This window comes from Phyllobates terribilis, unplaced genomic scaffold (genome assembly GCF_046119375.1).
Source record: "Phyllobates terribilis strain yellow unplaced genomic scaffold, ASM4611937v1 Scaffold_4__5_contigs__length_816908805, whole genome shotgun sequence".
Taxonomy (NCBI): domain Eukaryota; kingdom Metazoa; phylum Chordata; class Amphibia; order Anura; family Dendrobatidae; genus Phyllobates; species Phyllobates terribilis.
In genome coordinates this window covers 13,609,969-13,631,903 of record NW_027362764.1, presented here as the reverse complement: position 1 = coordinate 13,631,903, position 21,935 = coordinate 13,609,969, and the positions used below count along the sequence as shown (strand labels likewise).

At 47.4% G+C, this 21,935-nt stretch overlaps 1 protein-coding gene across 4 annotated transcripts in view; it reads right to left on the bottom strand.

The window, feature by feature from the left end:
- The window catches only part of ALS2CL (ALS2 C-terminal like), a 212,116-nt gene that overhangs the window by 41,087 nt on the left and 149,094 nt on the right, over positions 1-21,935 (bottom strand). For all 4 annotated transcript variants that reach the window (XM_073677157.1, XM_073677159.1, XM_073677160.1 and 1 more), the window contains exons 16-17: positions 2,648-2,725; positions 2,300-2,430 (exon numbers count right to left, since the gene is read on the bottom strand). In XM_073677157.1, coding sequence (XP_073533258.1) covers positions 2,300-2,430; positions 2,648-2,725 — 209 coding nt within the window. The remainder of the gene's footprint in view (positions 1-2,299; positions 2,431-2,647; positions 2,726-21,935) is intronic.

Here is a 21,935-nt window from a genome sequence, read left to right as displayed (position 1 = left end):
CTTATGGGAATAGATATACGTGTGGTTTATCGGACCTCTAGATGGCGCTGTCCTATTGAAGCTTATGGGAAATAGATATATGTGTGGTTTATCTGACCCCTAGATGGCGCTGTTCTATTGAAGCTTATGGGAAATAGATATACGTGCGGTTTATCTGACCCCTAGATGGCGCTGTTCTATTGAAGCTTATGGGAATAGATATACGTGTGGTTTATCTGACCCCTAGATGGCGGTGTCTGATTAAAGTTTGCTCATATCCACTGATCTGGCCATTAGATGGTGCAGGTTGTATTATCATGTGTAGTTGTTCTTCTAACCACTAGATGGTGACATTTCACTTCTTAATATGTAGATAATAAATCCTGATCACTTAATAGTGCAATTTCCAAAACTCAATAGGAAATATTCTTGCGATTTTCGCGTGTGTTTGTTCTGTCCACTAGGCGGCGCTGTCAAACTTGAGCCTTTGTGCTTGTAGAACAAGATTTCCACTTACTAACAGCAACAGAGATGTAAGGAAACAATACACAAAGTATGCGAGAACCTGTATATCATCTGAGCCCAATTACAGCCCCCAATCACAGCCCCCAATCCCAGCCCCCTCCCATGGCAGATTCCATGTCTGTGGACGCGTCACTCCTCCAGGTAAATTTATGACAGCCACATTTTTTCCAAGGGAAGAGTATCAGACATATAACAGCCCTGAGTCTTATTGATGTCTATGGGTAATAATAATCTCCACATTTGAATCATAGAATCATAGAATGGTAGAGTTGGAAGGGACCTCCTGGGTCATCTGGTCCAACCCCCTGCTCAAAGCAGGATTCACTAGATCATCTCAGACAGATGTCTGTCCAGCCTCTGTTTGAAGACGTCCATTGAAGGGGAACTCACCACCTCTCGTGGCAGCCTGTTCCACTCATTAATCACCCTAACTGTCAAAAAGTTTTTTCTAATATCTAATCTGTGTCTCCTCCCATTTAGTTTCATCCCATTGCTTCTAGTCTTTCCTTGTGCAAATGAGAATAAAGATGATCCTTCTACAATGTGACAGCCCTTGACATATTTGTAGACAGCTATTAAGTCTCCTCTCAGTCTTCTTTTTTGCAAGCTAAACATTCCCAAATCCTGCAACCGTTCCTCATAGGACATGGTTTGCAGACCAGTCACCATTCTGGTCGCTCTTCTCTGAACTTGTTCCAGTTTGTCTATGTCTTTTTTAAAATGTGGTGCCCAAAACTGTACACAGTATTCCAGATGAGGTCTGACCAAAGAGGAGTAAAGACCGATAATGACTTCACGTGATCTAGACTGTATGCTTCTGTTAATACATCCCAGAATTGTATTTGCCTTTTTTGCTGCTGCATCACACTGTTGACTCATGTTCAGTCTATGATCTATTAGTATACCTAAGTCTTTTTCACATGTACTGTTGCTTAGCTCTATTCCTCCCATTCTGTATATGCTTTTTTCATTTTTATTGCCCAGATGTAGTACTTTGCATTTTTCCCTGTTAAAAACCATTCTGTTGGTTGCTGCCCACTGCTCCAGTTTATTTAGGTCTTTTTGAATCCTCTCTCTCTCTTCTCTAGTATTAGCTATCCCTCCTAGCTTTGTGTCATCAGCAAATTTAATCAGTTTACCCTCAATTCCTTCATCTAAATCATTGATGAAGATGTTGAACAATACAGGTCCCAGGACAGAGCCCTGTGGTATCCCACTTGAGACATTCATCCAGCTGGATGTGAAGCCATTTACAACCACCCTTTGAGTCCGATCACTAAGCCAGTTATGAATCCACCGAACAGTTGCCTGGTCCATTGCATACTTGGTCATTTTTTCAATAAGGATGGTGTGAGATACTTTGTCAAATGCTTTGCTGAAGTCAAGATATACTATATCTACAGCATTTCCCTGATCCACCCAGTCAGTGATTCTGTCATAGAAGGAAATTAAGTTAGTCTGACATGACTTGTTAGTTACAAACCCATGCTGACTCTGGTTAATCACTTCATTCTTATCCATGTAATTTTCTTTGGTGGCTGATTTCACCTCTAGATGGCGCTGTTTCACAATATTTCCTGGACTTTCTGAGAAGTTTTTCTGACCAGTAGATGACGCAGTTTCACTGTCCTCTCTGGGAAATATGCTGATCTTTGTGTGTGTTTGGTTTGACCACTAGATGGCGCCATTTCATTGCACTGTATATGTAATACTTTAGCGCAGGATCGCTTTCTATCCAATGCTTTCATTGCCCTTCAGCTGATGTCGATTTCTCCACCTACTGATTATTACTCACAACTTTTTCTTCAGGACCTCGTCCTGGAAGCCGCTGGCCGTGGTGAGGACCCCCTGTGTCTGCAGGCCGCTATGCGGAGTTTTATTGAATGTTCCCACCAAGGTGAATCCATTAGCGAAAGTGAGCTTTCCCTATAAATAATCCAGACACAAGTTATTGTATTAAAATTGTACTATGAGCAGAGAAGCAGACAAAGCACACAACATCGTGCTATGTTCATCCTGAGGCTCCTGATTGAGGAACAGAAAGCCAAATACTTAACGAGGAAAAAGGTGGCAGCCATAGGGTTTATCTCTAGGGATCATAGGAAGCAAGGAAAGAGGAAAGACATCCATGTGCCATACCAACCTTCCCAGAGAGAAAACATTCCTCAGTGAATTCACCCTCGTACATGTTGTTATCCTCCGTAATCAGAACACCGGGACCCTGGAAAAATGATAGTAATCATGAAAAGATCCTGTCTGCAGCCACCACTAGGGGGAGCTCCCTGTATACAGAGATACATGATAAGATTCTGTCTGCAGCCACCACTAGGGGGAGCTCCCTGTATACAGAGATACATGATAAGATTCTGTCTGCAGCCACCACTAGGGGGAGCTCCCTGTATACAGAGATACATGATAAGATTCTGTCTGCAGCCACCACTAGGGGGAGCTCCCTGTATACAGAGATACATGATAAGATTCTGTCTGCAGCCACCACTAGGGGGAGCTCCCTGTATACAGAGATACATGATAAGATTCTGTCTGCAGCCACCACTAGGGGGAGCTCCCTGTATACAGAGATACATGATAAGATTCTGTCTGCAGCCACCACTAGGGGGAGCTCCCTGTATACAGAGATACATGATAAGATTCTGTCTGCAGCCACCACTAGGGGGAGCTCCCTGTATACAGAGATACATGATAAGATTCTGTCTGCAGTCACCACTAGGGGGAGCTCCCTGTATACAGAGATACATAATAAGATTCTGTCTGCAGTCACCACTAAGGGGAGCTCCCTGTATACAGAGATACATGATAAGATTCTGTCTGCAGCCACCACTAGGGGAAGCTCCCTGTATACAGAGATACATGATAAGATTCTGTCTGCAGCCACCACTAGGGGAAGCTCCCTGTATACAGAGATACATGATAAGATCCTGTCTGCAGCCACCACTAGGGGGAGCTCTCTGTATACAGAGATACATGATAAGGTTCTGTCTGCAGTCACCACTAGGGGGAGCTCCCTGTATACAGAGATAGATGATAAGATTCTGTCTGCAGCCACCACTAGGGGGAGCTCCGTGTATACAGAGACACATGATAAGATCCTGTCTGCAGCCACCACTAGGGGGAGCTCCCTGTATACAGAGATACATGATAAGATTCTGTCTGCAGTCACCACTAGGGGGAACTCTCTGTATACAGAGATACATGATAAGATTCTGTCTGCAGCCACCACTAGGGGGAGCTCCCTGTATACAGAGATACATGATAAGATCCTGTCTGCAGCCACCACTAGGGGGAGCTCCCTGTATACAGAGACACATGATAAGATCCTGTCTGCAGCCACCACTAGGGGGAGCTCCCTGTATACAGAGATACATGAAAAGATCCTGTCTGCAGCCACCACTAGGGGGAGCTCCCTGTATACAGAGATACATGATAAGATTCTGTCTGCAGTCACCACTAGGGGGAGCTCCCTGTATACAGACATACATGATAAGATTCTGTCTGCAGCCACCACTAGGGGAAGCTCCCTGTATACAGAGATACATGATAAGATCCTGTCTGCAGCCACCACTAGGGGGAGCTCTCTGTATACAGAGATACATGATAAGATTATGTCTGCAGCCACCACTAGGGGGAGCTCCCTGTATACAGAGATACATAATAAGATTTTTTTTGCAGCCACCACTAGAGGGAGCTCCCTGAATACAGAGATACATGATAAGATCCTGTCTGCAGCCACCACTAGGGGGAGCTCCCTGTATACAGAGACACATGATAAGATCCTGTCTGCAGCCACCACTAGGGGGAGCTCCCTGTATACAGAGATACATGATTAGATTCTGTCTGCAGTCACCACTAGGGGGAGCTCCCTGTATACAGAGATACATGATAAGATTATGTCTGCAGCCACCACTAGGGGGAGCTCCCTGTATACAGAGATACATGATACGATCCTGTCTGCAGCCACCACTAGGAGGAGCTCCCTGTATACAGAGATACATGATAAGATCCTATCTGCAGCCACCACTAGGGGGAGCTCCCTGTATACAGAGATACATGATAAGATTCTGTTTGATTACAGCCACCACTAGGGGGAGCTCCCTGTATACAGAGATACATGATTAGATTCTGTCTGCAGCCACCACTAGGGGGAGCTCCCTGTATACAGAGATACATGATAAGATCCTGTCTGCAGCCACCACTAGGGGGAGCTCCCTGTATATAGAGATACATGATTAGATTCTGTCTGCAGTCACCACTAGGGGGAGCTCCCTGTATACAGAGATACATGATAAGATTATGTCTGCAGCCACCACTAGGGGGAGCTCCCTGTATACAGAGATACATGATAAGATTCTTTCTGCAGCCACCACTAGAGGGAGCTCCCTGAATACAGAGATACATGATAAGATCCTGTCTGCAGCCACCACTAGGGGGAGCTCCCTGTATACAGAGATACATGATAAGATCCTGTCTGCAGCCACCACTAGGAGGAGTTCCCTGTATACAGAGATACATGATAAGATCCTGTCTGCAGCCACCACTAGGGGGAGCTCCCTGTTTACAGAGATACATGATAAGATTCTGTTTGATTACAGCCACCAATAGGGGGAGCTCCCTGTATACAGAGATACATGATAAGATCCTATCTGCAGCCACCACTAAGGGGAGCTCCCTGTATACAGAGATACATGATAAGATTCTGTCTGCAGCCACCACTAGGGGGAGCTCCCTGTAAACAGAGATACATGAAAAGATTCTGTCTGCAGCCACCACTAGGGGAAGCTCCCTGTATACAGAGATACATGATAAGATCCTGTCTGCAGCCACCACTAGGGGGAGCTCTCTGTATACAGAGATACATGATAAGGTTCTGTCTGCAGTCACCACTAGGGGGAGCTCCCTGTATACAGAGATAGATGATAAGATTCTGTCTGCAGTCACCACTAGGGGGAGCTCCCTGTATACAGAGACACATGATAAGATCCTGTCTGCGGCCACCACTAGGGGGAGCTCCCTGTATACAGAGATACATGAAAAGATCCTGTCTGCAGCCACCACTAGGGGGAGCTCCCTGTATACAGAGATACATGATAAGATTCTGTCTGCAGTCACCACTAGGGGGAGCTCCCTGTATACAGAGATACATGATAAGATTCTGTCTGCAGCCACCACTAGGGGAAGCTCCCTGTATACAGAGATACATGATAAGATCCTGTCTGCAGCCACCACTAGGGGGAGCTCCCTGTATACAGAGATACATGATAAGATCCTGTCTGCAGTCACCACTAGGGGGAGCTCCCTGTATACAGAGATACATGATAAGATCCTGTCTGCAGCCACCACTAGGGGGAGCTCTCTGTATACAGAGATACATGATAAGATTATGTCTGCAGCCACCACTAGGGGGAGCTCCCTGTATACAGAGACACATGATAAGATTCTTTCTGCAGCCACCACTAGAGGGAGCTCCCTGAATACAGAGATACATGATAAGATCCTGTCTGCAGCCACCACTAGGGGGAGCTCCCTGTATACAGAGATACATGATAAGATCCTGTCTGCAGCCACCACTAGGAGGAGTTCCCTGTATACAGAGATACATGATAAGATCCTGTCTGCAGCCACCACTAGGGGGATCTCTCTGTATACAGAGATACATGATAAGATTCTGTCTGCAGTCACCACTAGGGGGACCTCCCTGTATACAGAGATAGATGATAAGATCCTGTCTGCAGCCACCACTAGGGGGAGCTCCCTGTATACAGAGATACATGATAAGATCCTGTCTGCAGCCACCACTAGGGGGAGCTCCCTGTATACAGAGACACATGATAAGATCCTGTCTGCAGCCACCACTAGGGGGAGCTCCCTGTATACAGAGATACATGATTAGATTCTGTCTGCAGTCACCACTAGGGGGAGCTCCCTGTATACAGAGATACATGATAAGATTATGTCTGCAGCCACCACTAGGGGGAGCTCCCTGTATACAGAGATACATGATACGATCCTGTCTGCAGCCACCACTAGGAGGAGCTCCCTGTATACAGAGATACATGATAAGATCCTATCTGCAGCCACCACTAGGGGGAGCTCCCTGTATACAGAGATACATGATAAGATTCTGTTTGATTACAGCCACCACTAGGGGGAGCTCCCTGTATACAGAGATACATGATTAGATTCTGTCTGCAGCCACCACTAGGGGGAGCTCCCTGTATACAGAGATACATGATAAGATCCTGTCTGCAGCCACCACTAGGGGGAGCTCCCTGTATATAGAGATACATGATTAGATTCTGTCTGCAGTCACCACTAGGGGGAGCTCCCTGTATACAGAGATACATGATAAGATTATGTCTGCAGCCACCACTAGGGGGAGCTCCCTGTATACAGAGATACATGATAAGATTCTTTCTGCAGCCACCACTAGAGGGAGCTCCCTGAATACAGAGATACATGATAAGATCCTGTCTGCAGCCACCACTAGGGGGAGCTCCCTGTATACAGAGATACATGATAAGATCCTGTCTGCAGCCACCACTAGGAGGAGTTCCCTGTATACAGAGATACATGATAAGATCCTGTCTGCAGCCACCACTAGGGGGAGCTCCCTGTTTACAGAGATACATGATAAGATTCTGTTTGATTACAGCCACCAATAGGGGGAGCTCCCTGTATACAGAGATACATGATAAGATCCTATCTGCAGCCACCACTAAGGGGAGCTCCCTGTATACAGAGATACATGATAAGATTCTGTCTGCAGCCACCACTAGGGGGAGCTCCCTGTAAACAGAGATACATGAAAAGATTCTGTCTGCAGCCACCACTAGGGGAAGCTCCCTGTATACAGAGATACATGATAAGATCCTGTCTGCAGCCACCACTAGGGGGAGCTCTCTGTATACAGAGATACATGATAAGGTTCTGTCTGCAGTCACCACTAGGGGGAGCTCCCTGTATACAGAGATAGATGATAAGATTCTGTCTGCAGTCACCACTAGGGGGAGCTCCCTGTATACAGAGACACATGATAAGATCCTGTCTGCGGCCACCACTAGGGGGAGCTCCCTGTATACAGAGATACATGAAAAGATCCTGTCTGCAGCCACCACTAGGGGGAGCTCCCTGTATACAGAGATACATGATAAGATTCTGTCTGCAGTCACCACTAGGGGGAGCTCCCTGTATACAGAGATACATGATAAGATTCTGTCTGCAGCCACCACTAGGGGAAGCTCCCTGTATACAGAGATACATGATAAGATCCTGTCTGCAGCCACCACTAGGGGGAGCTCCCTGTATACAGAGATACATGATAAGATCCTGTCTGCAGTCACCACTAGGGGGAGCTCCCTGTATACAGAGATACATGATAAGATCCTGTCTGCAGCCACCACTAGGGGGAGCTCTCTGTATACAGAGATACATGATAAGATTATGTCTGCAGCCACCACTAGGGGGAGCTCCCTGTATACAGAGACACATGATAAGATTCTTTCTGCAGCCACCACTAGAGGGAGCTCCCTGAATACAGAGATACATGATAAGATCCTGTCTGCAGCCACCACTAGGGGGAGCTCCCTGTATACAGAGATACATGATAAGATCCTGTCTGCAGCCACCACTAGGAGGAGTTCCCTGTATACAGAGATACATGATAAGATCCTGTCTGCAGCCACCACTAGGGGGAGCTCTCTGTATACAGAGATACATGATAAGATTCTGTTTGATTGCAGCCACCAATAGGGGGAGCTCCCTGTATACAGAGATACATGATAAGATCCTATCTGCAGCCACCACTAAGGGGAGCTCCCTGTATACAGAGATACATGATAAGATTCTGTCTGCAGCCACCACTAGGGGGAGCTCCCTGTAAACAGAGATACATGAAAAGATTCTGTCTGCAGCCACCACTAGGGGAAGCTCCCTGTATACAGAGATACATGATAAGATCCTGTCTGCAGCCACCACTAGGGGGAGCTCTCTGTATACAGAGATACATGATAAGGTTCTGTCTGCAGTCACCACTAGGGGGAGCTCCCTGTATACAGAGATAGATGATAAGATTCTGTCTACAGTCACCACTAGGGGGAGCTCCCTGTATACAGAGACACATGATAAGATCCTGTCTGCAGCCACCACTAGGGGGAGCTCCCTGTATACAGAGATACATGAAAAGATCCTGTCTGCAGCCACCACTAGGGGGAGCTCCCTGTATACAGAGATACATGATAAGATTCTGTCTGCAGTCACCACTAGGGGGAGCTCCCTGTATACAGAGATAGATGATAAGATCCTGTCTGCAGCCACCACTAGGGGGAGCTCCCTGTATACAGAGATACATGATAAGATCCTGTCTGCAGCCACCACTAGGGGGAGCTCCCTGTATACAGAGACACATGATAAGATCCTGTCTGCAGTTACCACTAGGGGGAGCTCCCTGTATACAGAGACACATGGTAAGATCCTGTCTGCAGCCACCACTAGGGGGAGCTCCCTGTATACAGAGATACATGATTATATTCTGTCTGCAGTCACCACTAGGGGGAGCTCCCTGTATACAGAGATACATGATAAGATTATGTCTGCAGCCACCACTGGGGGAGCTCCCTGTATACAGAGATACATGATAAGATCCTGTCTGCAGCCACCACTAGGAGGAGCTCCCTGTATACAGAGATACATGATAAGATCCTATCTGCAGCCACCACTAGGGGGAGCTCCCTGTATACAGAGATACATGATAAGATCCTATCTGCAGCCACCACTAGGGGGAGCTCCCTGTATACAGAGATACATGATAAGATCCTGTCTGCAGCCACCACTAGGGGGAGCTCCCTGTATATAGAGATACATGATTAGATTCTGTTTGATTACAGCCACCACTAGGGGGAGCTCTCTGTATACAGAGATACATAATTAGATTCTGTCTGCAGCCACCACTAGGGGGAGCTCCCTGTATACAGAGATACATGATAAGATCCTGTCTGCAGCCACCACTAGGGGGAGCTCCCTGTATATAGAGATACATGATTAGATTCTATCTGCAGTCACCACTAGGGGGAGCTCCCTGTATACAGAGATACATGATAAGATTATGTCTGCAGCCACCACTAGGGGGAGCTCCCTGTATACAGAGATACATGATAAGATTCTTTCTGCAGCCACCACTAGAGGGAGCTCCCTGAATACAGAGATACATGATAAGATCCTGTCTGCAGCCACCACTAGGGGGAGCTCCCGGTATACAGAGATACATGATAAGATCCTGTCTGCAGCCACCACTAGGGGGAGCTCCCTGTTTACAGAGATACATGATAAGATTCTGTTTGATTACAGCCACCAATAGGGGGAGCTCCCTGTATACAGAGGTACATGATAAGATCCTATCTGCAGCCACCACTAAGGGGAGCTCCCTGTATACAGAGATACATGATAAGATTCTGTCTGCAGCCACCACTAGGGGGAGCTCCCTGTAAACAGAGATACATGATAAGATTCTGTCTGCAGCCATCACTAGGGGGAGCTCCCTGTATACAGAGATACATGATAAGATCCTATCTGCAGCCACCACTAGGGGGAACTCCCTGTATACAGAGATACATGATAAGATCCTATCTGCAGCCACCACTAGGGGGAGCTCCCTGTATACAGAGATACATGATAAGATCCTATCTGCAGCCACCACTAGGGGGAGCTCTCTGTATACAGAGATACATGATAAGGTTCTGTCTGCAGTCACCACTAGGGGGAGCTCCCTGTATACAGAGATAGATGATAAGATTCTGTCTGCAGCCACCACTAGGGGGAGCTCCCTGTATACAGAGACACATGATAAGATCCTGTCTGCAGCCACCACTAGGGGGAGCTCCCTGTATACAGAGATACATGAAAAGATCCTGTCTGCAGCCACCACTAGGGGGAGCTCCCTGTATACAGAGATACATGATAAGATTCTGTCTGCAGTCACCACTAGGGGGAGCTCCCTGTATACAGAGATACATGATAAGATTCTGTCTGCAGTCACCACTAGGGGGAGCTCCCTGTATACAGAGATACATGATAAGATTCTGTCTGCAGCCACCACTAGGGGGAGCTCCCTGTATACAGAGATACATGATAAGATTCTGTCTGCAGCCACCACTAGGGGGAGCTCCCTGTATACAGAGATACATGATAAGATTCTGTCTGCAGCCACCACTAGGGGGAGCTCCCTGTATACAGAGATAGATGATAAGATTCTGTCTGCCACCACCACTAGAGGGAGTTCCCTGTATACAGAGATACATGATAAGATTCTGTCTGCAGCCACCACTAGGGGGAGCTCCCTGTATACAGAGATACATGATAAGATTCTGTCTGCAGCCACCACTAGGGGGAGCTCCCTGTATACAGAGATACATGATAAGATTCTGTCTGCAGCCACCACTAGGGGGAGATTCCTGTATACAGAGATACATGATAAGATACTGTCTGCAGCCTCCACTAGGGGGAGCTCCCTGTATACAGAGATACATGATAAGATTCTGTCTGCAGCCACCACTAGGGGGAGCTCCCTGAATACAGCGATACATGATAAGATACTGTCTGCAGCCACCACTAGGGGGAGCTCCCTGTATACAGAGATACATGATAAGATACTGTCTGCAGCCACCACTAGGGGGAGCTCCCTGTATACCGAGATACATGATAAGTATCTGTCTGCAGCCACCACTAGGGGGAGCTCCCTGTATACAGAGATACATGATAAGATCCTGTCTGCAGCCACCACTAGGGGGAGCTCCCTGTATACAGAGATACATGATAAGATACTGTCTGCAGCCACCACTAGGGGGAGCTCCCTGTATACAGAGATACATGATAAGTATCTGTTTGCAGCCACCACTAGGGGGAGCTCCCTGTATACAGAGATACATGATAAGATCCTGTCTGCAGCCACCACTAGGGGGAGCTCCCTGTTTACAGAGATACATGATAAGATCCTGTCTGCAGCCACCACTAGGGGGAGCTCCCTGTATACAGAGATACATGATAAGATTCTGCCTGCAGCCAGCATTAGGGGGAGCTCCATGTATACAGAGATACATGATAAGATTCTGTTTGATTACAGCCACCACTAGGGGGAGCTCCCTGTATACAGAGATACATGATAAGATCCTGTCTGCAGCCACCACTAGGGGGAGCTCCCTGTATACAGAGACACATGATAAGATCCTGTCTGCAGCCACCACTAGGGGGAGCTCCCTGTATACAGAGATACATGAAAAGATCCTGTCTGCAGCCACCACTAGGGGGAGCTCCCTGTATACAGAGATACATGATAAGATTCTGTCTGCAGTCACCACTAGGGGGAGCTCCCTGTATACAGACATACATGATAAGATTCTGTCTGCAGCCACCACTAGGGGAAGCTCCCTGTATACAGAGATACATGATAAGATCCTGTCTGCAGCCACCACTAGGGGGAGCTCTCTGTATACAGAGATACATGATAAGATTATGTCTGCAGCCACCACTAGGGGGAGCTCCCTGTATACAGAGATACATAATAAGATTTTTTTTGCAGCCACCACTAGAGGGAGCTCCCTGAATACAGAGATACATGATAAGATCCTGTCTGCAGCCACCACTAGGGGGAGCTCCCTGTATACAGAGATACATGATAAGATTCTGTCTGCAGTCACCACTAGGGGGACCTCCCTGTATACAGAGATAGATGATAAGATCCTGTCTGCAGCCACCACTAGGGGGAGCTCCCTGTATACAGAGATACATGATAAGATCCTGTCTGCAGCCACCACTAGGGGGAGCTCCCTGTATACAGAGACACATGATAAGATCCTGTCTGCAGCCACCACTAGGGGGAGCTCCCTGTATACAGAGATACATGATTAGATTCTGTCTGCAGTCACCACTAGGGGGAGCTCCCTGTATACAGAGATACATGATAAGATTATGTCTGCAGCCACCACTAGGGGGAGCTCCCTGTATACAGAGATACATGATACGATCCTGTCTGCAGCCACCACTAGGAGGAGCTCCCTGTATACAGAGATACATGATAAGATCCTATCTGCAGCCACCACTAGGGGGAGCTCCCTGTATACAGAGATACATGATAAGATTCTGTTTGATTACAGCCACCACTAGGGGGAGCTCCCTGTATACAGAGATACATGATTAGATTCTGTCTGCAGCCACCACTAGGGGGAGCTCCCTGTATACAGAGATACATGATAAGATCCTGTCTGCAGCCACCACTAGGGGGAGCTCCCTGTATATAGAGATACATGATTAGATTCTGTCTGCAGTCACCACTAGGGGGAGCTCCCTGTATACAGAGATACATGATAAGATTATGTCTGCAGCCACCACTAGGGGGAGCTCCCTGTATACAGAGATACATGATAAGATTCTTTCTGCAGCCACCACTAGAGGGAGCTCCCTGAATACAGAGATACATGATAAGATCCTGTCTGCAGCCACCACTAGGGGGAGCTCCCTGTATACAGAGATACATGATAAGATCCTGTCTGCAGCCACCACTAGGAGGAGTTCCCTGTATACAGAGATACATGATAAGATCCTGTCTGCAGCCACCACTAGGGGGAGCTCCCTGTTTACAGAGATACATGATAAGATTCTGTTTGATTACAGCCACCAATAGGGGGAGCTCCCTGTATACAGAGATACATGATAAGATCCTATCTGCAGCCACCACTAAGGGGAGCTCCCTGTATACAGAGATACATGATAAGATTCTGTCTGCAGCCACCACTAGGGGGAGCTCCCTGTAAACAGAGATACATGAAAAGATTCTGTCTGCAGCCACCACTAGGGGAAGCTCCCTGTATACAGAGATACATGATAAGATCCTGTCTGCAGCCACCACTAGGGGGAGCTCTCTGTATACAGAGATACATGATAAGGTTCTGTCTGCAGTCACCACTAGGGGGAGCTCCCTGTATACAGAGATAGATGATAAGATTCTGTCTGCAGTCACCACTAGGGGGAGCTCCCTGTATACAGAGACACATGATAAGATCCTGTCTGCGGCCACCACTAGGGGGAGCTCCCTGTATACAGAGATACATGAAAAGATCCTGTCTGCAGCCACCACTAGGGGGAGCTCCCTGTATACAGAGATACATGATAAGATTCTGTCTGCAGTCACCACTAGGGGGAGCTCCCTGTATACAGAGATACATGATAAGATTCTGTCTGCAGCCACCACTAGGGGAAGCTCCCTGTATACAGAGATACATGATAAGATCCTGTCTGCAGCCACCACTAGGGGGAGCTCCCTGTATACAGAGATACATGATAAGATCCTGTCTGCAGTCACCACTAGGGGGAGCTCCCTGTATACAGAGATACATGATAAGATCCTGTCTGCAGCCACCACTAGGGGGAGCTCTCTGTATACAGAGATACATGATAAGATTATGTCTGCAGCCACCACTAGGGGGAGCTCCCTGTATACAGAGACACATGATAAGATTCTTTCTGCAGCCACCACTAGAGGGAGCTCCCTGAATACAGAGATACATGATAAGATCCTGTCTGCAGCCACCACTAGGGGGAGCTCCCTGTATACAGAGATACATGATAAGATCCTGTCTGCAGCCACCACTAGGAGGAGTTCCCTGTATACAGAGATACATGATAAGATCCTGTCTGCAGCCACCACTAGGGGGAGCTCCCTGTTTACAGAGATACATGATAAGATTCTGTTTGATTGCAGCCACCAATAGGGGGAGCTCCCTGTATACAGAGATACATGATAAGATCCTATCTGCAGCCACCACTAAGGGGAGCTCCCTGTATACAGAGATACGTGATAAGATTCTGTCTGCAGCCACCACTAGGGGGAGCTCCCTGTAAACAGAGATACATGAAAAGATTCTGTCTGCAGCCACCACTAGGGGAAGCTCCCTGTATACAGAGATACATGATAAGATCCTGTCTGCAGCCACCACTAGGGGGAGCTCTCTGTATACAGAGATACATGATAAGGTTCTGTCTGCAGTCACCACTAGGGGGAGCTCCCTGTATACAGAGATAGATGATAAGATTCTGTCTGCAGTCACCACTAGGGGGAGCTCCCTGTATACAGAGACACATGATAAGATCCTGTCTGCAGCCACCACTAGGGGGAGCTCCCTGTATACAGAGATACATGAAAAGATCCTGTCTGCAGCCACCACTAGGGGGAGCTCCCTGTATACAGAGATACATGATAAGATTCTGTCTGCAGTCACCACTAGGGGGAGCTCCCTGTATACAGAGATAGATGATAAGATCCTGTCTGCAGCCACCACTAGGGGGAGCTCCCTGTATACAGAGATACATGATAAGATCCTGTCTGCAGCCACCACTAGGGGGAGCTCCCTGTATACAGAGACACATGATAAGATCCTGTCTGCAGTTACCACTAGGGGGAGCTCCCTGTATACAGAGACACATGGTAAGATCCTGTCTGCAGCCACCACTAGGGGGAGCTCCCTGTATACAGAGATACATGATTATATTCTGTCTGCAGTCACCACTAGGGGGAGCTCCCTGTATACAGAGATACATGATAAGATTATGTCTGCAGCCACCACTGGGGGAGCTCCCTGTATACAGAGATACATGATAAGATCCTGTCTGCAGCCACCACTAGGAGGAGCTCCCTGTATACAGAGATACATGATAAGATCCTATCTGCAGCCACCACTAGGGGGAGCTCCCTGTATACAGAGATACATGATAAGATCCTGTCTGCAGCCACCACTAGGGGGAGCTCCCTGTATATAGAGATACATGATTAGATTCTGTTTGATTACAGCCACCACTAGGGGGAGCTCCCTGTATACAGAGATACATAATTAGATTCTGTCTGCAGCCACCACTAGGGGGAGCTCCCTGTATACAGAGATACATGATAAGATCCTGTCTGCAGCCACCACTAGGGGGAGCTCCCTGTATATAGAGATACATGATTAGATTCTGTCTGCAGTCACCACTAGGGGGAGCTCCCTGTATACAGAGATACATGATAAGATTATGTCTGCAGCCACCACTAGGGGGAGCTCCCTGTATACAGAGATACATGATAAGATTCTTTCTGCAGCCACCACTAGAGGGAGCTCCCTGAATACAGAGATACATGATAAGATCCTGTCTGCAGCCACCACTAGGGGGAGCTCCCGGTATACAGAGATACATGATAAGATCCTGTCTGCAGCCACCACTAGGGGGAGCTCCCTGTTTACAGAGATACATGATAAGATTCTGTTTGATTACAGCCACCAATAGGGGGAGCTCCCTGTATACAGAGGTACATGATAAGATCCTATCTGCAGCCACCACTAAGGGGAGCTCCCTGTATACAGAGATACATGATAAGATTCTGTCTGCAGCCACCACTAGGGGGAGCTCCCTGTAAACAGAGATACATGAAAAGATTCTGTCTGCAGCCACCACTAGGGGAAGCTCCCTGTATACAGAGATACATGATAAGATCCTGTCTGCAGCCACCACTAGGGGGAGCTCTCTGTATACAGAGATACATGATAAGGTTCTGTCTGCAGTCACCACTAGGGGGAGCTCCCTGTATACAGAGATAGATGATAAGATTCTGTCTGCAGTCACCACTAGGGGGAGCTCCCTGTATACAGAGACACATGATAAGATCCTGTCTGCAGCCACCACTAGGGGGAGCTCCCTGTATACAGAGATACATGAAAAGATCCTGTCTGCAGCCACCACTAGGGGGAGCTCCCTGTATACAGAGATACATGATAAGATTCTGTCTGCAGTCACCACTAGGGGGAGCTCCCTGTATACAGAGATAGATGATAAGATCCTGTCTGCAGCCACCACTAGGGGGAGCTCCCTGTATACAGAGATACATGATAAGATCCTGTCTGCAGCCACCACTAGGGGGAGCTCCCTGTATACAGAGACACATGATAAGATCCTGTCTGCAGTTACCACTAGGGGGAGCTCCCTGTATACAGAGACACATGGTAAGATCCTGTCTGCAGCCACCACTAGGGGGAGCTCCCTGTATACAGAGATACATGATTATATTCTGTCTGCAGTCACCACTAGGGGGAGCTCCCTGTATACAGAGATACATGATAAGATTATGTCTGCAGCCACCACTGGGGGAGCTCCCTGTATACAGAGATACATGATAAGATCCTGTCTGCAGCCACCACTAGGAGGAGCTCCCTGTATACAGAGATACATGATAAGATCCTATCTGCAGCCACCACTAGGGGGAGCTCCCTGTATACAGAGATACATGATAAGATCCTGTCTGCAGCCACCACTAGGGGGAGCTCCCTGTATATAGAGATACATGATTAGATTCTGTTTGATTACAGCCACCACTAGGGGGAGCTCCCTGTATACAGAGATACATAATTAGATTCTGTCTGCAGCCACCACTAGGGGGAGCTCCCTGTATACAGAGATACATGATAAGATCCTGTCTGCAGCCACCACTAGGGGGAGCTCCCTGTATATAGAGATACATGATTAGATTCTGTCTGCAGTCACCACTAGGGGGAGCTCCCTGTATACAGAGATACATGATAAGATTATGTCTGCAGCCACCACTAGGGGGAGCTCCCTGTATACAGAGATACATGATAAGATTCTTTCTGCAGCCACCACTAGAGGGAGCTCCCTGAATACAGAGATACATGATAAGATCCTGTCTGCAGCCACCACTAGGGGGAGCTCCCGGTATACAGAGATACATGATAAGATCCTGTCTGCAGCCACCACTAGGGGGAGCTCCCTGTTTACAGAGATACATGATAAGATTCTGTTTGATTACAGCCACCAATAGGGGGAGCTCCCTGTATACAGAGGTACATGATAAGATCCTATCTGCAGCCACCACTAAGGGGAGCTCCCTGTATACAGAGATACATGATAAGATTCTGTCTGCAGCCACCACTAGGGGGAGCTCCCTGTAAACAGAGATACATGATAAGATTCTGTCTGCAGCCATCACTAGGGGGAGCTCCCTGTATACAGAGATACATGATAAGATCCTATCTGCAGCCACCACTAGGGGGAACTCCCTGTATACAGAGATACATGATAAGATCCTATCTGCAGCCACCACTAGGGGGAGCTCCCTGTATACAGAGATACATGATAAGATCCTATCTGCAGCCACCACTAGGGGGAGCTCTCTGTATACAGAGATACATGATAAGGTTCTGTCTGCAGTCACCACTAGGGGGAGCTCCCTGTATACAGAGATAGATGATAAGATTCTGTCTGCAGCCACCACTAGGGGGAGCTCCCTGTATACAGAGACACATGATAAGATCCTGTCTGCAGCCACCACTAGGGGGAGCTCCCTGTATACAGAGATACATGAAAAGATCCTGTCTGCAGCCACCACTAGGGGGAGCTCCCTGTATACAGAGATACATGATAAGATTCTGTCTGCAGTCACCACTAGGGGGAGCTCCCTGTATACAGAGATACATGATAAGATTCTGTCTGCAGTCACCACTAGGGGGAGCTCCCTGTATACAGAGATACATGATAAGATTCTGTCTGCAGCCACCACTAGGGGGAGCTCCCTGTATACAGAGATACATGATAAGATTCTGTCTGCAGCCACCACTAGGGGGAGCTCCCTGTATACAGAGATACATGATAAGATTCTGTCTGCAGCCACCACTAGGGGGAGCTCCCTGTATACAGAGATAGATGATAAGATTCTGTCTGCCACCACCACTAGAGGGAGTTCCCTGTATACAGAGATACATGATAAGATTCTGTCTGCAGCCACCACTAGGGGGAGCTCCCTGTATACAGAGATACATGATAAGATTCTGTCTGCAGCCACCACTAGGGGGAGCTCCCTGTATACAGAGATACATGATAAGATTCTGTCTGCAGCCACCACTAGGGGGAGATTCCTGTATACAGAGATACATGATAAGATACTGTCTGCAGCCACCACTAGGGGGAGCTCCCTGTATACAGAGATACATGATAAGATTCTGTCTGCAGCCACCACTAGGGGGAGCTCCCTGAATACAGCGATACATGATAAGATACTGTCTGCAGCCACCACTAGGGGGAGCTCCCTGTATACAGAGATACATGATAAGATACTGTCTGCAGCCACCACTAGGGGGAGCTCCCTGTATACCGAGATACATGATAAGTATCTGTCTGCAGCCACCACTAGGGGGAGCTCCCTGTATACAGAGATACATGATAAGATCCTGTCTGCAGCCACCACTAGGGGGAGCTCCCTGTATACAGAGATACATGATAAGATACTGTCTGCAGCCACCACTAGGGGGAGCTCCCTGTATACAGAGATACATGATAAGATTCCGCCTGCAGCCACCATTAGGGGGAGCTCCCTGTATACAGAGATACATGATAAGATTCTGTTTGATTACAGCCACCACTAGGGGGAGCTCCCTGTATACAGAGATACATGATTAGATCCTGTCTGCAGCCACCACTAGTGGGAGCTCCCTGTATACAGAGATACATGATAAGATCCTGTCTGCAGCCACCACTAGGGGGAGCTCCCTGTATACAGAGATACATGATAAGATTCTGCCTGCAGCCACCATTAGGGGGAGCTCCCTGTATACAGAGATACATGATAAGATTCTGTTTGATTACAGCCACCACTAGGGGGAGCTCCCTGTATACAGAGATACATGATTAGATCCTGTCTGCAGCCACCACTAGTGGGAGCTCCCTGTATACAGAGATACATGATAAGATCCTGTCTGCAGCCACCACTAGGGGGAGCTCCCTGTATACAGAGATACATAATAAGATTCTGTCTGCAGCCACCACTAGGGGGAGCTCCCTGTATACAGAGATAGATGATAAGATCCTGTCTGCAGCCACCACTAGGGGGAGCTCCCTGTATACAGAGATACATGATAAGATCCTGTCTGCAGCCACCACTAGGGGGAGCTCCCTGTATACAGAGATACATGATAAGATCCTGTCTGCAGCCACCACTAGGGGGAGCTCCCTGTATACAGAGATACATGATAAGATCCTGTCTGCAGCCACCACTAGGGGGAGCTCCCTGTATACAGAGATACATAATAAGATTCTGTGTGCAGCCACCACTAGGGGGAGCTCCCTGTATACAGAGATAGATGATAAGATCCTGTCTGCAGCCACCACTAGGGGGAGCTCCCTGTATACAGAGATACATGATAAGATCCTGTCTGCAGCCACCACTAGGGGGAGCTCCCTGTATACAGAGATAGATGATAAGATCCTGTCTGCAGCCACCACTAGGGGGAGCTCCCTGTATAGAGAGATACATGATAAGATCCTGTCTGCAGCCACCACTAGGGGGAGCTACCTGTATACAGAGATACAGTATAGACCAAAAGTTTGGACACACCTTCTCATTTAAAGATTTTTCTGTATTTTCATGACTATGAAAATTGTACATTCACACTGAAGGCATCAAAACTATGAATTACCACATGTGGAATTATATACTTAACAAAAAAGTGTGAAACAACGGAAAATATGTCTTATATTCTAGGTTCTTCACAGTAGCCCCCTTTTGCTTTGATGACTGCTTTGCACACTCTTGGCATTCTCTTGATGAGCTTCAAGAGGTAGTCACCGGAAATGGTCTTCCAACAATCTTGAAGGAGTTCCCAGAGATGCTTAGCACTTGTTGGTCCTTTTGCCTTCACTCTGCGGTCCAGCTCACCCCAAACCATTTCGATTAGGTTCAGGTCTGGTGACTGTGGAGGCCAGGTCATCTGGCGTAGCCCCCCCATCACTCTCCTTCTTGGTCAAATAGCCCTTACACAGCCTGGAGGTGTTTGGGGTCATTGTCCTGTTGAAAAATAAATTATGGTCCAACTAAACGCAAACCGGATGGAATAGCATGCCGCTGCAAGATGCTGTGGTAGCCACGCTGGTTCAGTATGCCTTCAATTTTGAATAAATTCCCAACAGTGTCACCAGCAAAGCCCCCCCACACCACCACACCTCCTCCTCCATGCTTCACGGTGGGAACCAGGCATGTAGAGTCCATCCGTTCACCTTTTCTGCATCGCACAAAGACACGGTGGTTGGAACCAAAGATCTCAAATTTGGACTCATCAGACCAAAGCACAGATTTCCACTGGTCTAATGTCCATTCCTTGTGTTCTTTAGCGCAAACAAGTCTCTTCTGCTTGTTGCCTGTCCTTCGCAGTGGTTTCCTAGCAGCTATTTTAGCAAGAAGGCCTGCTGCACAAAGTCTCCTCTTAACAGTTGTTGTAGAGATGTGTCTGCTGCTAGAACTCTGTGTGGCATTGACCTGGTCTCTAATCTGAGATGCTGCTAACCTGCGATTTCTGAGACGGGTGACTCAGATAAACTTATCCTCAGAAGTAGAGGTGACTCTTGGTCTTCCTTTCCTGGGGTGGTCCTCATGTGAGCCAGTTTCTGTGTAGCGCTTGATGGTTTTTGCAACTGCACTTGGGGACACTTTCAAAGTTTGCCCAATTTTTCAGACTAACTGACCTTCATTTCTTAAAGTAATGATGGCCACTCTTTTTTCTTTACTTAGCTGCTTTTTTCTTGCCATAATACAAATTCTAACAGTCTATTCAGTAGGACTATCAGCTGTGTATCCACCTAACTTCTGCACAACACAACTGATGGTCCCAACCCCATTTATAAGGCAAGAAATCCCACTTATTAAACCTGAAAGGGGACACCTGCAAAGTGAAGACCATTTCCGGTGACCACCTCTTGAAGCTCATCAAGAGAATGCCAAGAGTGTGCAAAGCAGTCATCAAAGCAAAAGGTGCCTACTTTGAAGAACCTAAAATATAAGACATATTTTCAGTTGTTTCACACTTTTTTGTTAAGTATATAATTCCACATGTGTTAATTCATAGTTTTGATGCCTTCAGTGTGAATGTACAATTTTCAAAGTCATGAAAATACAGAAAAATCTTTAAATGAGAAGGTGTGTCCAAACTTTTGGTCTGTACTGTACATGATAAGATCCTGTCTGCAGCCACCACTAGGGGAAGCTCCCTCTATACAGAGATACATGATAAGATACTGTCTGCAGCCACCACTAGGGGGAGCTCCCTGTATACAGAGATACATGATAAGTATCTGTCTGCAGCCACCACTAGGGGGAGCTTCCTGTATACAGAGATACATGATAAGATCCTGTCTGCAGCCACCACTAGGGGGAGCTCCCTGTATACAGAGATACATGATAAGATCCTGTCTGCAGCCACCACTAGGGGGAGCTCTCTGTATACAGAGATACATGATAAGATCCTGTCTGCAGCCACCACTAGGGGGAGCTCCCTGTATACAGAGATAGATGATAAGATCCTGTCTGCAGCCACCACTAGGGGGAGCTCCCTGTATACAGA